Raw genomic sequence first — 20513 nt, forward strand, 5'->3', positions numbered from 1 at the left:
CATATTTTGTGAATTTACATTAGCAAGAGATGTAAAAATAGTATATTATTTGTTGAAAGTAATAATGAACCGGCAGCTGACGATAGTGACTGTCTTTAGAAAATATACTTAACATAGCAATTATCTCACATAAACCCAGAAATCAAGAAGAAATAACCGCTTAATCATCAAAAATTTTGAATGTGCAATATATATCAATAATATACACTTGAAATTAGAGAAAATATGTTTCTGGCATTAACATTATTGGAACTAAACAAACTTGAAAGGGAAAGCTCAAAGTGGAGGAAGCTGTCCTGAGGCTCGGTTTGTGTGTGTGCGTGTCCCTTCTTGACCAGGGTTTTTCAACCACACACTTTCAAATCTTTATTCTTCCGTCCACATGGCCCTCACTCCAGTGTGCAGATGAAGCAGGTGAGGTGAGACATGCCAACACCTGGAATATGCGTGAGGAGGTTAATAGTAAATGGGACCTGTTTGTTTTCCGTCATCTTAGAATGGCTTTAATACGTTTTGGGGTATAATGAAAGTGTTGCTTGATAATTCTCGGTGCGTGCTAATCCCTGACGTGTCTCACTCTTCCTAAACGCCGGGTGATCAGAATTGATTCTGTCTTTTACTTTCATTGTAAATCAACAGTTTGTTGAAAGTAGATCGATATGCGTCAAAAAAGATTAAGTAGTTATTATTTAAGAGATACGGGTTCGTGATATCCGGGCATGGTGTTTGGTTAGGGTAGAGTTACACTACGTTGATTAAAAAGGGTCGAACTAATGTGATCTAAAAACGGAAATGGTTTATTGTTTATTGTTTAGAAACTACTATGTAAAATAACTTTTCCAATTATTATTTAGATGGGATTCGGTTGTAACGTCAAATATGACCACGTGTGAATTATCTTATAACATCTCCAGTAGTTAAGTGATAACATGCAAGTCTTAATTCCATCATTTCATTTCAGTTTCCATCATGCCATTCACATCTGTCATTAATGGATGTTACTTAGATAAGCTGCAGTCTCATACAAGTAGTTGAAGAATGTGATTATGAACGTGCCCAAGGGGAAAAAATGATGAATGGCACTTCATGAAATCTCGAAATTATTATACCATGAGTGGTTGCAAGTGTGGTGTGGGAGAGTCTGATTAGGGACAATATGCTATGTTAAATTGAGTTTAGGGTAAATTTTTAGATTTACACCATAATCCCCTTATCCCCCTAACCTAGCTGGGCAGACTGTGCTGCCCTGGCACCCCTCCAGGGATATTAATCTAACCTAACCTAGTCAGGGGGTTGTGCCTTCCTTGACCCTCCTCAGGGATACTAATTTAACCTATCCTACAGGATTGAATCTAGGGAATTTTTTTGGGAAATGCCTGTGTCTGTTTTGAAAATTATGGATTTCCCACAGAAACTTAGAGATTTTTTTTTTTTTTTCAAATCCAGTAAGGTATGCAAAAATCACATTTTCAATATTTTAGAGTATGGTGTAAATAAAAAATAATACTGAGTTTAGTTTTGTACCAGGTAGAAAGAAAAGTAGACAGTTGATGCCTCAGTTTGTGCAAAAGGCCTGTGATAGGTATCCTTGATAGATAGTTTGATAGGATTTCTTACCAGGATGAGCTTCAGTAAGGCACTAGTGTTGATATGGGGTCCCCGACTGGTTGGGCTGCGTCTGGCAGGTCTGAGTTGCTAGTTGTGCATTGCAGTGTTATCAGGTCAGGTGAGGATACTATCTCTCTCTCTCTCTCTCTCTCTCTCTCTCTCTCTCTCTCTCTCTCTCTCTCTCTCTCTCTGTCACAGAGAGAGAGAGAGAGAGAGAAAGAGAAACACACACACACACACACACACACACACACACACACACACACACACACACACACACACACACACACACACACACATACATGATGCTTGTCCCGCAATGTAAAAGTGATCATATTTCTTGCCAGAGAGAGAGAGAGAGAGAGAGAGAGAGAGAGAGAGAGAGAGAGAGAGACTATGCACATTTAGCAACATAATAGTGATGTCTCTGGAGAGAGAGAGAGAGAGAGAGAGAGAGAGAGAGAGAGAGAGAGAGAGAGAGAGAGAGAGAGAGAGAGAGAGAGAGAGAGAGACTAAGCACATTTAGCAGTGTAATAGTGATCATATATATTATCTTGTCAGGAGAGAGAGAGAGAGAGAGAGAGAGAGAGAGAGAGAGAGAGTAGTATCCTCACCTGACCTGGTAGCATTGCAAGGAAAATACACAACTGGCAACTCAGACCTGCTGGACACGGCCTGGCCAGCCAGGGACCCCATGTCGACACTAGTGCCTCCACTAGAAGGGAGCTCCAAACATGTCAACACACACGTCAGTGTAATAAAATATTTGTGATGATGACAATCATGTAGGAGGAAGAAGTAGAGAGTAGATAATTAGATTGAATAGTAGATAATGAAGTGGTGCCTTGACTCAGGAATTATTGGGAGAGTGAATGATGCAGAAAGTATTGAACAAGTGGCTTCACATCAGTGTTAATAATTTGGTTCTGTAATAAGAGGAGACATTTGTGACTCACTGGATGATTGCTTCATATGTTATACCCTGGTAATTCTTAAAATTGAAAAGAATGTGGTTAAGTAAGGACAGTAAAAAATTAGGAATAAAATAAAGGTGAATGCACTGGTTTTGGAAATGGAAAAGATTAAAATTACTAGTGAATCTTTTTAATTCATCTGATTGGCAGGCAATAAAAAAAAAAGGCATAAGGTAGTGTGAAGGAACTTAGAACCTGAAGGACATAGGAAAACTGCATGCAATGATCCAATGTGTAAAGCTACCTTGAGATGCAAAGGTTTTCCCATTAAGATATGGAGCCGACCACTCAGAATACTGATGATGCTGCTACAGATAGGAGCAGTAATAAATGTCAAAAAAGTGGTATTGCATGCTGTTGAACATGCTTCATATTTAGCCTTGGATTCAGTTAAGGCTTGACTCCAGACGGCCCAAACTGTTTGACCACATCACCGACACGCAAGTCAGAGTGTAACTTATTGTAATTCATTCCCCACAACAGAAAAGCTAAGATCTTTTTGTTCCATTTACAGCTGAGTGGCTGAGTGAAGATGAACGGCTTGAGCACAGAAGAGGATTCAGGATCACAGCATGATCAAGTATGCTGTTTGGTTGATGCGGGTGAACGTTGCACCCAGCTGGCAGGGAACGCCGCCTATAACAAGAGGATACAGAAAACTGTTGCACAGAGGAAGCTTCGCCTGCACATGGACACTGCTGTCAGTAATTTGAGACATTACCAGCTCAGTAATCTTTTTGTTTTAGTGATCTTTTGTTTCTGTTCATGAAGTTTTGCAGCTTACTTATATTCACATGTGAATTAAGATTAGGTAATAGATGAGTACCTAATAACTAATTGTAAATTGATGTAGTTATTATTTGTTAGTTACTGCAGGTATGTGATAACTGATACATACTTTTAGGCACTTTGTGAACAAAATAATCATCCTTATATGCTTTCTAGATGCATACATGGATCAGTCATTACCTCACTGTTGTTAATATGCCTTAATGTGTGGGTACACAGTTGCAGGAGTGGTCTTGCTGGGAATATCCTTTTGAAAGCTCAAAGAAGTCAATTTAAATAAGTCAACATTCTTCTAGTATTTTAAGATTCTCAAGTATGTAGGACAATACTTGTTATTGAACAGGTTTTGGAACATTAATTTGGATAAGCATGCTGTGAACAATAAACTTAGCAGACATCCCATAGGGGATGATGAGCCAGAAGTCAAATCTATTCTACATCAGAGAAGGACATTCAGGGAAGGAAACATCTTATTCCAAACATGTTTTTGAGACTCAAAAACTATCTAATTCCTGTAAAGGAAAATGTAGACCTTAAATGAAATTATGACAATGTTGATACTCTTGAAGAGTATTTCAGATAGATACTTGTGCCAATTAACTCTAGTTTGAAATTTTCATGTTAATCTTTCTTCGTTTAGCATTTAGTAAGACAATGAACTTCTTAACAGCAGTCCAGCCATAATTACATCTGCGAGTACCACAAAGGTGTCATCCAGAGTGTGCGAGTGAAACGGAAAAGGAGAGATTCAGAAGAAGACTTTGGAGACTTTGATGGAGACCATCCAGAAGTGGAGCTTTATAATTTACAGGTGGATGAGTATTGCTATCAGTATCCTTGTATGAGTACCTCAACTGCAGAGTTCATATTTATATTAGTGTCAAATGAAGCAGAGGCTGAGTGAGTAAGAACAAAGAAGTATCATATGGAACAATTGGATAAATGTGAATATCCTGACACCATCATGTTCAAGTATGATAAATATGTAGGACAAAGTAAGAGAGAGAGAGAGAGAGAGAGAGAGAGAGAAGGCAAATGACAGGATTGGATTGTATGATGAGACAAAGTAGCTCAAGTGAGCTTGGAAGTTAAAAGAATTACACTTTAGGATAATATTATAGTCTGAGTAGAATCCATTGGAAATTAATAGTCAAAAAGTTGTTTGTAGTGTGAACTACATGGATGTTGAAGATAATAAAAGCTTTTCAATGTTTACGAAAAGAAAATAATAGTTGTTAAATGATTTGATGGGAGAGGAGAGGATAGTGAAACAGTGATTAACAAGTGGGAAAAGAGATACTTTTACAGCTTGTGTGTGTGTGTGTGTGTAAGTGGAGAATAAGTTATATTGTATGTGAAAGAAAGAAATAGAACTGGAGCAAGTGTAGACTTATGCCATGATTTGCTTGAAAGAGTTTTTGGAAATGGCCACTTTCAGTTCATTTGCATTTTGTATTTTCTTATTTGCACTTGCAGCTTAAAAGGTCTTTATTAATGTGGCAGTAGAGAAATGTAGATGCTCTCTCTCTCTCTCTCTCTCTCTCTCTCTCTCTCTCTCTCTCTCTCTCTCTCTCTCTCTCTCTCTCTCTCTCTCTCTCTCTCTCTCTCTCTCTCTCTCTCATATATATATATATATATATATAACCATTTGGCTAAGAGATTCTCAATATCATCTGATCAATTACATCATCATTGACAGGTGAACACATTGAGGAGGTACAAACGACACTACAAGATACCAACAAGGCCAGGGTTGAATAAGGCTCAACTAGTGGATGTAAGTACTTAGCATTCCAAAGCTCATGCTTAAGATGGAAAAGTGTGCATGAAAGGTGGGGCAAGTGATGGTTGATTAAATTTTTGCATGGAATTTGGAGAAAGGTAGTGGGCTGTTCATTGTGTGCATGAAAGTTGGATAAAGTGGCGACTGATTCATTATATGCTTGGTAAGGTGGTGACTGCTTCATTATGTGCATGAAAAATGGATGAAGTGGTGAGTGATTCATTGTGGATAAAGTTGTGGATGATTCATTAAGTGCATGGAAATGGACAAAGATGGTAGGTCCATTGTGTGCATGAAGGATTGGGTAAGGTGGTAGAGAATTTAATTTGTTGAGGAAAAACCTCTGTGAAAAATTGCTATCCCTTTTGCTTGTGAGTTGCTTAACCATTAAATAGTATGATACTGATGGAGAGACATTTCCAGATCCTCATGAAGCACTTCCGAACAGTGCCAGTAGTGGAGAAGGAGTGCCTCACCTATTTCATCTACATGATCAAGGCCAACCGATCCAAGTTTGACCAGAGGAATGGGTCAAATATTGATACCTGACCAGCACTATAAAAGTCTTCACTGGTAACAATCATTTACATACTTGCAGTGATCAGTGATGTATTTTTTTCCTTATAGGATGTGCAATGAGGTTTTCCACTTATATAATTTAGAACCAAACCCTTCTTTTGCAAGGGAAAGAATTGCTTTAATATTCATAGTGGGATGGATCTTCTGTTCCTCTCAGTGTAACTTGTCTGTGAAAAATGCTTGAGCGACTGTAAAGAGAGAACAGAATATGCCTTGACAAGAGCATTTCAACCATATGTTTGATCCTATAGGCAAGCTCAGGCATAAGTTTATAGGTGACACTTAGTTAGAAAGACATTTTAATGTTTTAATTATTTATTTTTACTTAAATATTTATTGATACTTTTATTTTTTTATTCTGAAGAAAATTTCTCAGTACCCTACATTCAGTGATGGCTAAATACAAATTGCACACTATCTATTTGCTTTTAATTATGAGAAGCAATGAGAGATTCCATCAGTATATTTAGTGGCAGAAAAGCTATTCTTTAAAGTCTTCATTAGTCAGGTTGTAATTTAGTTTTAATTTTTTGTTCATTATCATCATATCATCCTCATTAATTTAATTCTTAACCCCCATTTCCGTAGATAAAAACTAGATGCAAGGTCTGTTGCTTACTGCTTCAATAAATTGTCTCATAAAATTGACTTACTGTCATTCCATTTAAACATTTCAAGATTTTATTAGGCCATCTACAGCTTTAAATATTTCTCAGTTTAATTTTGATGTCATTAGTTATTGAAAGTTTCTCTCTGCTCACATTTTTTTTAATTGAGATGCTCTGTAAAGAAGTGAGGCATGCAGCACAGATTAAAATTGAGACTGCACTTCCATTGAATTGGAGAGAATTGTGTGTGTGATTGAGACATTTTGTTTAAAAAAAAAAAAAAAAAAAAAACAGAAAAGTCTGTAAAGCCATGTTTGTTATGGTAAATATATTAAAAGTTATGGAATGCTGTCATTGCTTGGAGCTATGTTATGAGGCAACATCTTAAGGGAGGATTATTGTAAATGAGCACAGAGATGCAATATCCAATCAGCACGCTCCTTAGTATCAAACCTTTCTGCAGTGCACACATTGGATTCTGTGTTTCTTCCCCTTTCATACAATTGACTTTACATAACTAGTAATTATCTGATTCCTGTCTTTGCCTTCACCTCATTTTTTGTTGTTAGGAAACAACCAAAGAACAAAGAAGAATGACATTAAGACTTTAAACCTTACTGACAGGGAACACCTTATACACACAAGAAAAGCAAGTTCATCCTTAGGTTTGGGTCGCTTTACATGCAGATGAGAGATGGACATATTACTCAGATAATTTGTGGCACAGGTAACTGTGGTGGTTATAAGGGTATAGCTACAGTCTTATCTTAAGTCTGAGTTTGAATCCCTAGAATTCTCTCTCTCTCTCTCTCTCTCTCTCTCTCTCTCTCTCTCTCTCTCTCTCTCTCTCTCTCTCTCTCTCTCTCTCTCTCTCTCTCTCTTACATTTTTTCTATATTCCTCATTATCTATGAGCTAAATTTTAAAGCCTTTTGTTAGTGTACCAGATTGGTGGTGTTGAGTGGTGGTTAAAATAAACAATATCATTACAAAGAGAAACCTACCAGAAAAGCCACAAATGTGTAAATTTTGTACACTGAGTGTGATGAAGGGTTAAATTCCAAAATCTCAGAACAGCATTCAATGCAATTGTTTGATCAACAAATTTTTCCTCATTTTATTTTGCAAAATATGTCAAGGGTCAGAATTAATATTCCTGGTGGTTTTCAGGAGAGGTTATTCATGGAAATAATGTTCATGTTTAATTGAAAATTTTTTCATATTTTACCTCCCTGGGGTGAATTATACTAGTGATATAAATTTAAGATATTTTACTATCTTGGCTAAAATCATCTTTGTGGCTGCAACTACATGTAATAAGTATGCATTTTCAGGATATGTTCTCTGATCAAAACTTAATAGTAGTAAGAAAAATGATACACAAATTGTAAGTAATGAACATAGTTATAGGTGAAGAGGGCAAAGATGACCAGAAGGACTATCTTAACATTTATCTTGGGATTCAGTTTTGTAGGAGACACAGCTGTGGTTTTGTAAAGTGAGTGTTTCTGGTTAGAAAAACTGTTAACCCATATATTTACTCATTGAATCTTATTTGAACATAATATATAATACTGGAATGAATAGTAATATTTTTTTTGTATCCCAATCTTTTTTTTTGCAGTATGGGAACGGCTCTGAATTTTTTTCCTCATTATTCTCTGCTTGTGGAGTTTTCTCACCCACACCATAATCATTTAAGTCCAAGAATAACATTCATCCATTTTAGAATATGGCTGCAAAAGTCATTTAGGAAAGAACCAAGATCTTAAAAATTTAGCATAGAAAGCAATCTTTTCCATAACTTGCTTGAAAATATATTTGAGGAAACAGTGAGACCCTCCTTATGCACAGCAGAAAAGCCATTGTTGACATGCAGGCATTGAAAGTTATGTTTTACTTCTGCTAGAAGGAAAGGTTTAGTATTCTCTTGGAAATTGCACAAATGATTTTAGGGTTTGATAAAGCAACATTCAGTTATGTTATTAACATATGCAATGAACATTTCAAGGCTCGTGAATTCTCACCAATAGTGATTTTTTTTTTTTAGAAGGGTGGTAATAGTAATAGCCTTATATTTGTAGACATTAGGTGTTCTGATGACTAAAGCAATTTTCAAAAATGATGCAACTTGCCAGTTGCCATACCAGTCAACCAACTGAGGAATGGCTTGATGACCATGCTATCAATTGCTTGTAGGATTGATTGACAAACAACATGACCTTGACCCAGCAGAAAACACGATGTAAGCACCAAATTGAGCAGTGTTGCATAAAATGAGGGAGAAAGATGCCATTGGTAACAATAGTGACCTCTCTCTGACTTCATACTGAATTGAACATGAGCTTTGCCATGCATATAGCCTGTGTACTGGCTCATATTCAATCAAATTGTGAGTCACAAAGCAAGCAATACCACTCTGGTGCTGGCAACCCAGACATAGGCTAACAACTATTTTCCATTATAGATTTTTTTTATGCCTTTTGGTAAAATTTGCAATTTAGGGAACTGATTTTCAGTATAAATTCTTGACCATGTTGATCAGACTTTAATCTCAATTTGACTTGATTGCTGTGAAAATATCTGACAGACAGATATCTAGCATTCTTAGTAATGTGGATATGATCTTTAAGAGCAAAAAAAAAGAAGAAGAAACACAAGTATGTACCCTTTCCAAACTGATGGAATCACCAACCAGTACAGAAAAATCTTAGTGGTGATGAGTTACATAAACATGTAGAATGTTCTTAGAAAATAGAAAAAAGAATAACAAATGTTGAAAGAAATGCAAGCACATTTTTTGTTACTTAAGTGAAAACAAATTAGTAATATTTCTCCAGTGTATTTGTAAGTATCTAATACCTGACACACACCATCTACATTGATTAACCCTTAACCAATGACACTACTATAGAAAGACAGTCCAGAAGTTAGCAAAAAATTGTAGTGACACAATATGTAGGTTCTCCTCCCTGTATTTCCCAGCATAGATTATACATAGTCAGTGATGTATGAGTGCACAAGAGCCTTAAATATGCTTTATTGGCAAATAATGAGTGGTAGGCCATCAAATGGCTGTTGACATGTTCACTGTTCAATAAGTCAACACCACATTTTGCACCAGTAGGCTGCAATGTCTTTTGCCTCCTGTTAACCTTAATAATCTAAATGTAGACAATGACAACTTACAGATCTACATTACTTATTAATTATAGACAGTGGCCACATGTAGATTTGTTTTGTTTTACTGAGCATATAGAGATAATTCCATATTGCAGTAGTCTGTCCTACGTAATGTGGTCCAACAAAATTTATGCTGCAGTCCTAAAGGTTTCAGCATCTTTGTGAAGGCAATTTTGAAACTTCAGCTTCATCTAAAGATTAAAAATCAAACTATTATTCCACAAGTATGGTAAAAATTTAGTTTTATTTATCCTTCCTTCACAGTCACTAGTGCCATGCCACTTTCCGTATGCTTATGTCCTCCTACAACAGAATTTGCACTTTAAACCTCCCAAGTGTTTCATGATCCATATGAGTTCTGTATTAAGTATTTCCCTTCTCTACATCTATGACTTTTACATATTTGTATCAAGCCATATACAAATGTTGTAGTTGGCAACCATCAACATTCATAAGTTCAACATTCACAATTTTCATCATTTGGAGATTGACACCAAAAGGATAACATATGTGGGTTAGATTTTCATCATATACAGATTGACACCATATGTGGATTAGATCTTTCTTCATTTGCAGATTGACACAGAAAAGGGAAATATGTGTGGATTAGATCTTTCATGGATTGTTCACCACACCACACACACACACACACACACACTGGCCACCATACTAACCTGCATTCTTTTTGTTGCCAAGTAATATTGTCAGTTTAGCACAATTTTGGCAACTGACTGTGTACATTTCCCACTATTGGCCAGCAGCCTCTCTTCCTTGCCCTCACTCATGCTGTGACCACATTTGTGTTAGCATCATCTTCATATTTACATCATGACTCCTAAGAGGTGTTCCAAAACATCTGCTGGAGACATCCTTAAGTGTTCAAAGAAGGTGCTGACTTTGTAGAGATGCACTAAACATTATTTTCCATAGCAGGGAATAGCATGTGGTGGTGATAGTGTGGTGCAAAATCATTCCTACTATCAAGATTGTCCTCAGAAGCAGTCATTATTCTTGTTTACTTATTCCATTTCTATTCTGAAATATTCTACAGACAATATGGCAATAATAATGTCAATATAACTACACATGTTGATAATGCATAAAACTTATGAATATGGAACTCAGTGGTCGGACACACACACATACACACTGAATATGTTTTGGTGCTTTATCATCACTCATTGATCTTATTTTTGCTCCATGTCTATCTTAACATGCCAAAGACAACAGGATGATAGTAATTTCCCAATATAATTCCATACAAATGTTGATATGTAAAATATGTCAAATACCTGGAAGAGGTTTTGAGGTTTTCTTCTTACTATAGTGCACATACACACTGGTGTCTTGTAGGAGCAATTGAGGATGAAGTGAAGCTCACACCACCATATTCATCATTATTTTACTTTTTTATTTAGTATTAAGAAAATTGTAAATACATTTGTATAAGGTTTTGCTTTATTTAACTAAGACCATAGGGGATGTCTGGCATGATTTTAAAGATGCAAAATAATATAGTCTCTGTTACCTATTCCCCAGGAATATTGAAAGGTGCCCATATATATAAAATTTTTGTTCAAAAACTGATCTGTTCAAAAAGGAAGACATTCAGTAACTGAGGCCCTAATGTGTGTGTGTGTGTGTGTGTGTGTGTGTGTGTGTGTGTGTGTGTGTGTGTGTGTGTGTGTGTGTGTGTGTGTGTATATATATATATATATATATATATATATATATATATATATATATATATATATATATATATATATATATATATATATATATATATATATATATATATATATATATATATATATTATATAAAATTTGTGTTCAAAAACTGATCTGTTCAAAAAGGAAGACATTCTGTAACTGAGGCCCTAATGTGTGTGTGTGTGTGTGTGTGTGTGTATATATATATATATATATATATATATATATATATATATATATATATATATATATATATATATATATATATATATATATATATATATATATATATATATATATATATATATATATATATATATATATATATATATATATATATATATATATATATATATATATATATATATATATATATATATATATATATATATATATATATATATATATATATATATATATATATATATATATATATATATATATATACACACACACACACACACACACACACACACACACACACACACACACACACAGTAGAGCCTCAGTTACCGAATGTCTCCCTTATATATATATATATATATATATATATATATATATATATATATATATATATATATATATATATATATATATATATATATATATGTACATATACACACAGTAGAGCCTCAGTTACTGAATGTCTCCCTTATATATATATATATATATATATATATATATATATATATATATATATATATATATATATATATATATATATATATATATATATATATATATATATATATATATAAGGGAGACAATTTATAGTTTCTGTAAATATTTCCTTCATTTTTATATATCTGGAGGAAAGACACAGAGGGTAAGATAGTAATTCAATCTTTGAAATAAGTCAAATGTGAAGAACCTTGTAAACAAACTAGGTTTGGTGCTCAAGAGTAAGAGAGCTTCCTGTGGCTCTCTTTATGACCCACAACACCATCACTACTGCACAACTGCATTTTCCCCATAGCTTTTCCCAGCAGCAAGATGTCTAAGTGTTCTGATCACCTTCATTTTGGTGGTGAGTGGGTTGCTTTTCTCTGTGTCACTCTGTAAGGCTTCCCTCACTAGATTGGTGACAAAGAGAATGCCTGCATGGTCTAAACAATATCTTTTGATGAATTCTGTCTCACTGAGTTCATTCAGTACATCCTTTCTGAATAAAAAAAATTTCTCAGCTGGAGATGTGGAGTGGCCATCTTAGCAGTGGGAGTATTAGTCATTACCCACTAAGACATGTTGGACAGATGTCTGAGAACAGATTAATCTATTTTACATTGATTCCTATAGGGAAAATAGTTTTGGTTTTTGAACATTTTGGACTTTGAATGAAATTCAGGAACAAATTAAGTTAAAAAACCAAGGTTCCACTGTGTGTGTGTGTGTGTGTATATTATATATATATATATATATATATATATATATATATATATATATATATATATATATATATATATATATATATATATATATATATATTAGAGCAGGTTCCAAATTCTAGATGAGGTAAGTAAGGATACACCAGACTTCATTCTTCATTTACTGCAACATTTCACCTTCACTAAAGGCATCATCAGGCTAAAAAAAAAATGATAAAAATAAGTACAATGATAGAAAAATCATAAAATATCACACTAGGGACAAAAAAAAAAAAGCAATGAAAAGAGGACAGGCAGGCAATCATTAACAAAAAACAATGTGACAAAATAACCTATTGGCACCAGCTTATACATAAAAAAAAACTCAAGCAAACCAATGGTATAAAGGTATGGACAAATCTTGTGTGTTCTCTTGTGTGGTGTGGTGAGGACTGACAATGAGTGGTGGTGTGAGAACTAGATTAATTATGAACCCAGATCCCCAAAGCTCCGAGCAGTGTTTATAAAAGATATAATTGTGATAATGACAGTTGGTCATCATATATATATATATATATATATATATATATATATATATATATATATATATATATATATATATATATATATATATATATATATATATATATATATTCAGGTTTCAGGTGTTTAATGGAAATAGATTCTAATATATTAGTGTCTATGTGCATCAGCTTTATGTAATATACTAAAATCCTTCTCTGAAAACAGATGAGCATGTGTATGTTAATGTGTTCTTATTGCTGAAAAAGAGGGATGAGCTAACTTTCTGTGTATGTATTGAAGTACCATTATGTTCACTGATTCTGTGTTAGATTCTTCATGGTTTTTCCAATATATCGAGTCTTGCAACTTGAACAAGTAAATTCATGTATTATCTTAGAGGTAAGTCCAATATAAATAATGTCTTTGAATTAAAAAAAAGAGGTAACAGTAAATGTGATGGTAAAAATAAATATGAACTTGGTGTCAGGATATTGTGTTTTAAGTATGGTAGTGAGTCTCTTATAGCTAAGATGGCCTAAGTAAGTAAGGTAATTTTATGTATTTCTTGCATGTCATCTGTGTATCATTACAGGAAGACTAACTAAATTTGCTTTCTAAAAAACAGTAAGTAGTATTATTGGTGATGCTTAATGGGAAGTTGTTATTGTGACCTCATGATCAAAAGTAAACCGGTTAGACGATAAAGTGTAGCATCGATATAAGAGGCTTTTTATAGCATTAATCTTAAATAGTCGAGGGATGAAAGATAAGTAATTAATCCCCAAACCTGTGAAAGTTCGTTTTTCAGCAATAAGAACACATTCACATACATGATCATCCGTTTTCAGAAAAGGATTTTAGTATATTACATGAAGCTGATACACATACAGACACTAAAATATTAGAAGTTATATAGATTAAACACCTGAAACCTGAATTAAACAACCAATGACAATTAAATAACCAATCACAATTATATCTTTTATAAACTGTGCTCAGAGCTTTGGGGATCTGGGTTCATAACTAATCTAGTCCTCACACCACCACTCTTTGTCAGTCCTCACCACACCACAAGCAAGAACACACAAGGTTTGTCCTTAGCTTTATACCTTCATCTTGCTTTATTTTTTGTCATGTATAAGCTGCTGCTGATAGGTTATTTTTGTCACATTGTTTTTTTGTTAATCCTTGCCTGCCTGTCCCCTTTTAGTTATGGTTTTGTTTTTAAATTTGTGCTTAGTGTGATATTTTATGATTTTTCTTTGTACTTATTTTTGTAAATTTTTTTTAGCTTGATGCCTTCTGTGAAGATGAAACATTGCAATAAATGAAGAACAAAGTCTGGTGCATCCTTGCTTACCTCATATATATATATATATATATATATATATATATATATATATATATATATATATATATATATATATATATATATATATATATATATATATATATATATATATATATATATATATATATATATATATATATATATATATATATATATATATATTTTTTTTTTTTTTTTTTTTTTTTTTTTTTTTTCCCTCCACTAAGAGATGTCTGTAAAATAGAAATGTATATCATACACTGCTGCATCATACTCTCTAACAATTATACTACTTGATCCTCCTTTATAAAAGTCAGGGGCTGTATTCTACAAACCATCATAGCTAAGTCCATTGGTCATAGCAAAACAAAATGGCGCATTTCAGACATAACTCTGCCATATAAACTTATGGTTGTCCATAAACTCCTATTATCAGTCATAAAATGCTATAACAGGGTTCGCTCTGTCTTAGTGCTGCTTATGGCCATCAGAAGTCTGTCAACATCATGACAACATATCCATATATACCATAACGCAATCTTCAACTGTTTTTTATTATTAATATAAGAATAAATATTAGTAACTGTGAGTAAATAATGTCCTTCTTTGAGGCAATAAAGTATTATTATAAATAATTGCCAGGAGCAGTACAATCAGTTTTCCTAAACATAAACAAACCTTGCCTTGTGTGGCCTGCATGACAGGCTCTCAGCCGTAATCTTCTTCTTTATAATCATGTTTCTTTCAATTAGATACATTGTCTAAGTTTCCAAAAGTCATAATATGAAGTTAAAACAATTTAAATCTAAAAAAATAATGTCAAGAAGCTATTTCATTCCATAAATTTAAAGTTGACCAATTGTGAGCATGCATTCTAGTGGCAGATGGTGGCTGAGATATGACTGACGACTTCTGATGGCCATAAGAAAGTCATTCATAAAATCTGTTAGCTATAGTCGACCATAAACACTATGTATAATAAGGATTCAGGGGTACAAGTGAACACTCATGGACTCATGTGGTCACAAGTTAAATTCCACATTAAGACATTTATCTTGTGGGAGGGGGGAAGGGGTACTGCTCTCCTCTGACTCCAGTAGTGCTACATGGTTTTCACTGACTACATCTCAAGATGCTTTTGAAAACCTTATAAATCAGTAAGCATATATTTCAGTTACTGCTGCCATCACTGTTTTGAAGGACTTATTGGACCTATCCTTCCTCCCAGCCATCCCCTAGAATCAGTAGTTCCCAACCTTTTACATTACATTATCCATTTACTGACTTCTTCAAGTTTGTGTTACCCACATCATCATGTGTAAGCACAGTTGTATATATCTATGATAAAGCAACATAAATTGCATAAAAGCTACTTTTAATAATATGTTATTGTAGTTAAAGTAGATAACAAGTTTTTTCCATATTTATTCTAAAATTCTTATCACTTACACATTTAAAAGAAAAAAAGAACAATGTGCACCTTTAATGTGCTTTCTACCATGACTGATGTAAAGAAACAGTGGTAAACTCTTAAACTGAGTCTTGAGTCAGCCACTGCAAAACCATGCTGTGTCGAGCATCTCAGCAAAGTTGCCAACTTAAATCTTTTTATTTCTAAATTTGAAGCAATCTTAATACAAATCCCAAGATCCCAATTTTCTATAATTTACAGTTGAGTTATTCCTGAATATATTGCTGCATTGCACCCTCAGGATGCCCAGCAGCCAGAAACACTACATTGTGAGTCTGACATGGCTGTATCAAGCAAGGTGGTGGATAACATGATGCAATCAGGCCCAGGACAGGACAGACCGATACAGGCAAAACCAAATACTGTACTTTGTATAACTGGGCACTTTAATGCTACAGCAGAGTACAAAGACGCAATACTTCAGTCACTCCAGTAATCACCCCACTAGCAAGCATAGAATCTCCCCCCAGTCACAACTTCAGGCAGTTTCTTCATGACAGAGCTGTCTGTACATGGCTTTTTCTATGCATGGCACTCTATGCACAACATTGTCTATGTACGGCTGTAGCGGCATAGAAAAGGTACAGCAATTCACAAAGGCAACAGAAAGCTGGGCACAACAGGGAACCACACTTCAGCCAGGCGATGTGCCTCTTCTCTCTGTCGTCTCTTCTCTCTTTTTTATTGTCTCACTGCCTTGCCCACTGCCTGCCGCTTGCCCTGTATGAGATGTGTCTGTTCTCCTTTCCATTTTTTCTCATACCCATACTGCACAATCAATTACATTTTTGCTCATATAAGTGTGTGCGCACACATTCATAACAAATATGAATGCCTTTATTCTCAGCACTCCATTACCCACTCAAATTATTCAAATTACTCACTTATGGGTAATTACCCCAAGGCTGGGAACCTCTGCTCTAGATCATGCCACTAACTAGCTGATGGAATAATCAATGCCTATTTCATTAAATGTGCACTTAATTAGAAAGTTGTTTAGTGAAAGGGAGCACAATCTATTTGCAAACATGATATGAACAAATTCGCAGAAAATAGTGTGCCATCTGCCTAAATTGATGCATTTGACGTATTTTCACTGGTGTTATCTTTAAAATTTTAAAAAGTATTTTTCATGTATCTCACCAAGTGGGAAATGAGTGTATACTTGGAGTGAATGACTGAGAGAACAGTGATGAAATGTACTGATAGTATGTCAGAAATGCATATCTAGTCTTAAACAGTTGTATTATATAGAAATATGTGCAGTATTTCAAATGTGCTATGCTAATTATAAAATTTTTGGTAATTACATATTGTGAAAATTTTTATACATTTTAATTTAAGACTTAATAAATAAAACTTGGTAACCACTATTGCCAGCAATTTGCAAATATTGGTCTTGTCTCCAATAAAAAACTTACTTCAATATGTTTTGAAGTTGACTTTTTATGAAAATGCATAGAATATTTTGTTAATATCTTAGTAAAGACATGAGAAGATTCCAACATAAATTGTGAATGTATTATCTACTTAAAAAAAGAAGTACTTCAAGGTGGCTTTTATTTCAACCTACATTTCACGAAGTACAAACAATAACAATAATAAATGTCTTTTATTCATAGTTGCTATTTATTTATATACCAGGTTGGCATCTCCTTTAGTGAGTAGTAGCCAAAATAAGATCATGCCTGATGTAACTGTAGGAACAAAATAAATAAAAACAAAAGAGAAGAATTTGTTCCTCCATTGCATCCCTTTAAGTTGCCTTTTGTAACAAGTAAAACATCTGGTGGCTATATTCTTCAGAGTATATATGTTTCCCCTGTCACAAGGCTGATGCAGCCATATTACCTATCTATATATAATATGCTGCCCTCCACAAAAGGAGATGGCTAAAACAAGTTAACATATACCTTTTTTCACTCAGTCACAACCACAAACATTTCCACACATATCTGCATCTTTAAATATAATTTTATGTAAATCTAAGAGTATGGACATGTACAAATGAAACTACAAATGAGGTGGTCAGAGCCAGAGTGACGTAAGCAGCCTTGTGGCCAAAATTATTATTTTTATTGCATCGTCTTCCCCAACCTTCCCACCATGACAGGAGAGAGCGCAGACGTAAGAATGGACTCTGCAATAGGGTAAAAAATCCATCCGTGTGAAATTATCCACAGAACCTTCTTGTTGCATTTGAGTAATAGCTATCAGTTGCAAGAGCCAGAGAAAAGTAGCTCCCTTGCCACAACAGCATGGAAAAAGCCAGCCAGTGATGGCTTGTGCTGTGAGTCATGTGTTACACTGGGACATCTTCCTACCACCCAACCCACAGACACTTCATACTCTCCCTCCCTCCAGCCTGCTTACTACCCTTAAATGACAGGCTGCTTTCTTATTTTGCTTTTACACAACAAATAAGCCTTTCATTATTATGGCAGACAACAGCATACCCCCCGAGGAGCCAGGAACCTGTCGAGGAAGGAAAATGGAAGAAAATATCGCTAAAAGGCAAAGAAGCAAGGGGAGCCTACATGATCTTTGGAAGCATTGTATGATTTTATTATTTGTTTATATTCTATTATCCTTTATTTATTTATTTTATTTATTTTTTTTATGTTGTAGGGGCAACAAAACAACAATAAAAAAAAAAAAGGCCTGCAAAGGTGCCGGTCCTTGAACGCAGTTGAGAGCGGTAGTCATAAATTACAGGATAAGTGTCTTGAAACCTTCCTCTTGAAAGAGTTCAAGCCATAGGAAGATGAAAATTCAGAAGCAGGCAGGAAGTTTCAGTTTACCAGAGAAAGGGATGAATGACTGATGTTCTAGCTTGTTGCCCACCACTGTTTCTGGTTGTGCGCCACCAGTGTTTTGGAGTTGATTGTCACCTCTGTTGTTCTGGAGCTGATGATTGATGATGCTTATTACTTGAGAGTCAATGAGGATGCTTGTTGTGTTGATAGCATGGAGGACTGGAGTGAAGCAGTGATTCTGGTAGCTTGGAGGTCGAGGGTAGTTGGTTGATATTGTGATGTGTACAAATAAAAGACATAATGATGAGAGTTCTTGATTTAATAGTAGGTAGATAGTACACACTTGATTCAAGATGAAATTGTAATGTGACGATTTATTGTACTCGCTCTCTCTCTCTCTCTCTCTGAAGTGATATGATTTATAACTGGGCAGCGTCTCTCACAGCTGACTGTGATTGAGTGGAACTGAGTGAGAGACCAAGACTGACTGCTCATGACTGAGTGACTGACTGACTGTATCTGAACTCCAGAATGAACTGAGAGCTCTCTACATGCAGGCTGTATTTATTTGAGCTAAGTGGATCGCAGATATTTATCCCTAAGAACTGGAAGTGGGTGTGAAATTCCCTTGAGAGGTAGAGAAGGGGTATGAATGCAGGTGTTATCCCTAAGGACTGGAAATGGGTGTGAGATGACGAGAAATAACCAGGAAGGAAGACGAACATATGTATGCAGATGTTATCCTTAAGGACTGGAAGTGGGTGTGAAATTCCCTTGAGAGGTGGAGAAAGGACTGGTTGGCCATGGTAAAATCATCATGGCGACTCCTACACCAGCCTCGGAGTCCCCATCTGGGAAGGGGACCATAAATGTCCCCAGGTCGAACTGCCTTTCTCTCGATGACCCTAAGTGTCTTGACACCCCCCTCAACTTTTTCTTCATTAACTTCTGCAACATTCGCGGTCTAAGATCTAATTTTCAATCTGTAGAACACCACCTCTCCTCTTCTAAACCTCATCTTCTTTTCCTCACAGAAACTCAGGTGTCTGAGGCAACTGACAGTAGCTCCTTTTCAGTTTCCTCCTACTTTCTCTATCCTCATTTTCGATCCAAAGCTGAATGCTGCATTTATGTGCGCAATGACTTAACCTGCTCTCGTGCCCACGCTCTTGAATCTTCCGAGTTTTCCTCCATCAGGCTACAACTACAGAGTCACTCTCAAACTAAATTTATCTGTGCTGTATACCTTTCACCTAACTCCTCTGACTATAAGAAATTCTTTGACTACTTAACTTCCAAAGTGGCGCACATTCTGACCCTCTTCCATTTTGCAGTGATCTCCATTCTTGGAGACTTCAATGTTCACCACCAGCTTTGGCTTTTCTCTCCCTTCACTGACCATCCTGGTGAACTAGCCTTCAACTTTGCTATCCTCCACAACCTAGAGCAAATGGTGCAACACCCTACTCGTATTCCTGACCGTCTTGCAGATACACCCAACATTTTTTACCTTTTCCTGACCTCTAATCCTTCTGCTTATGCTGTCACCCTTTCTTCTCTGTTGGGCTCCTCCGATCACAATCTCATATCTGTATCTTGTCCTATCGCTCCAATCCCTCCTCAGGATCCCCCTAAGCGAAGGTACCTCTGGCGTTTTGCCTCTGCTAGTTGGGGGGACCTGAGGAGGTATTTTAATGATTTTCCTTGGAATGACTACTGCTTCCATGTCAGAGACCAGTCTTTGTGTGGTGAGCGTATAACAGAGGTGAAAGTGTCTGGCATGGAGGCGTACATTCCTCACTCTTTTTCTCGTCCTAAACCTTCTAAATCTTGG

The 20513-nt window shown here is 35.3% G+C and overlaps 1 protein-coding gene and 1 long non-coding RNA gene across 5 annotated transcripts; both read left to right on the forward strand.

The window, feature by feature from the left end:
• Positions 1–131: 131 nt before the first annotated feature.
• On the forward strand, positions 132–9759 carry LOC135104253 (histone deacetylase complex subunit SAP30 homolog). 4 transcript variants are annotated; one of them, XM_064011438.1, is made up of 5 exons: positions 132–414; positions 3097–3282; positions 4045–4182; positions 5071–5148; positions 5578–9759. In XM_064011438.1, the coding sequence occupies exons 2-5, from the start codon at positions 3115–3117 to the stop codon at positions 5701–5703; spliced, it is 510 nt and encodes a 169-aa protein (XP_063867508.1). In that variant the 5' UTR covers positions 132–414; positions 3097–3114; the 3' UTR covers positions 5704–9759. The 4 variants fall into 4 exon arrangements, with proteins under 4 accessions (XP_063867508.1, XP_063867506.1, XP_063867507.1 ...); XM_064011436.1 differs by having other exon boundaries at positions 133–414; positions 4042–4182; XM_064011437.1 differs by having other exon boundaries at positions 275–419; positions 4042–4182.
• Positions 9760–14644: 4885 nt separating this feature from the next.
• LOC135104254 (uncharacterized) lies at positions 14645–17654 on the forward strand. The gene is made up of 2 exons (XR_010270349.1): positions 14645–15609; positions 16165–17654. It is a non-coding gene; the product is annotated as an uncharacterized LOC135104254 (long non-coding RNA).
• The last annotated feature ends 2859 nt before the right edge of the window (positions 17655–20513 follow it).

The sequence above is a fragment of the Scylla paramamosain genome, chromosome 10 (assembly GCF_035594125.1).
Source record: "Scylla paramamosain isolate STU-SP2022 chromosome 10, ASM3559412v1, whole genome shotgun sequence".
Taxonomy (NCBI): domain Eukaryota; kingdom Metazoa; phylum Arthropoda; class Malacostraca; order Decapoda; family Portunidae; genus Scylla; species Scylla paramamosain.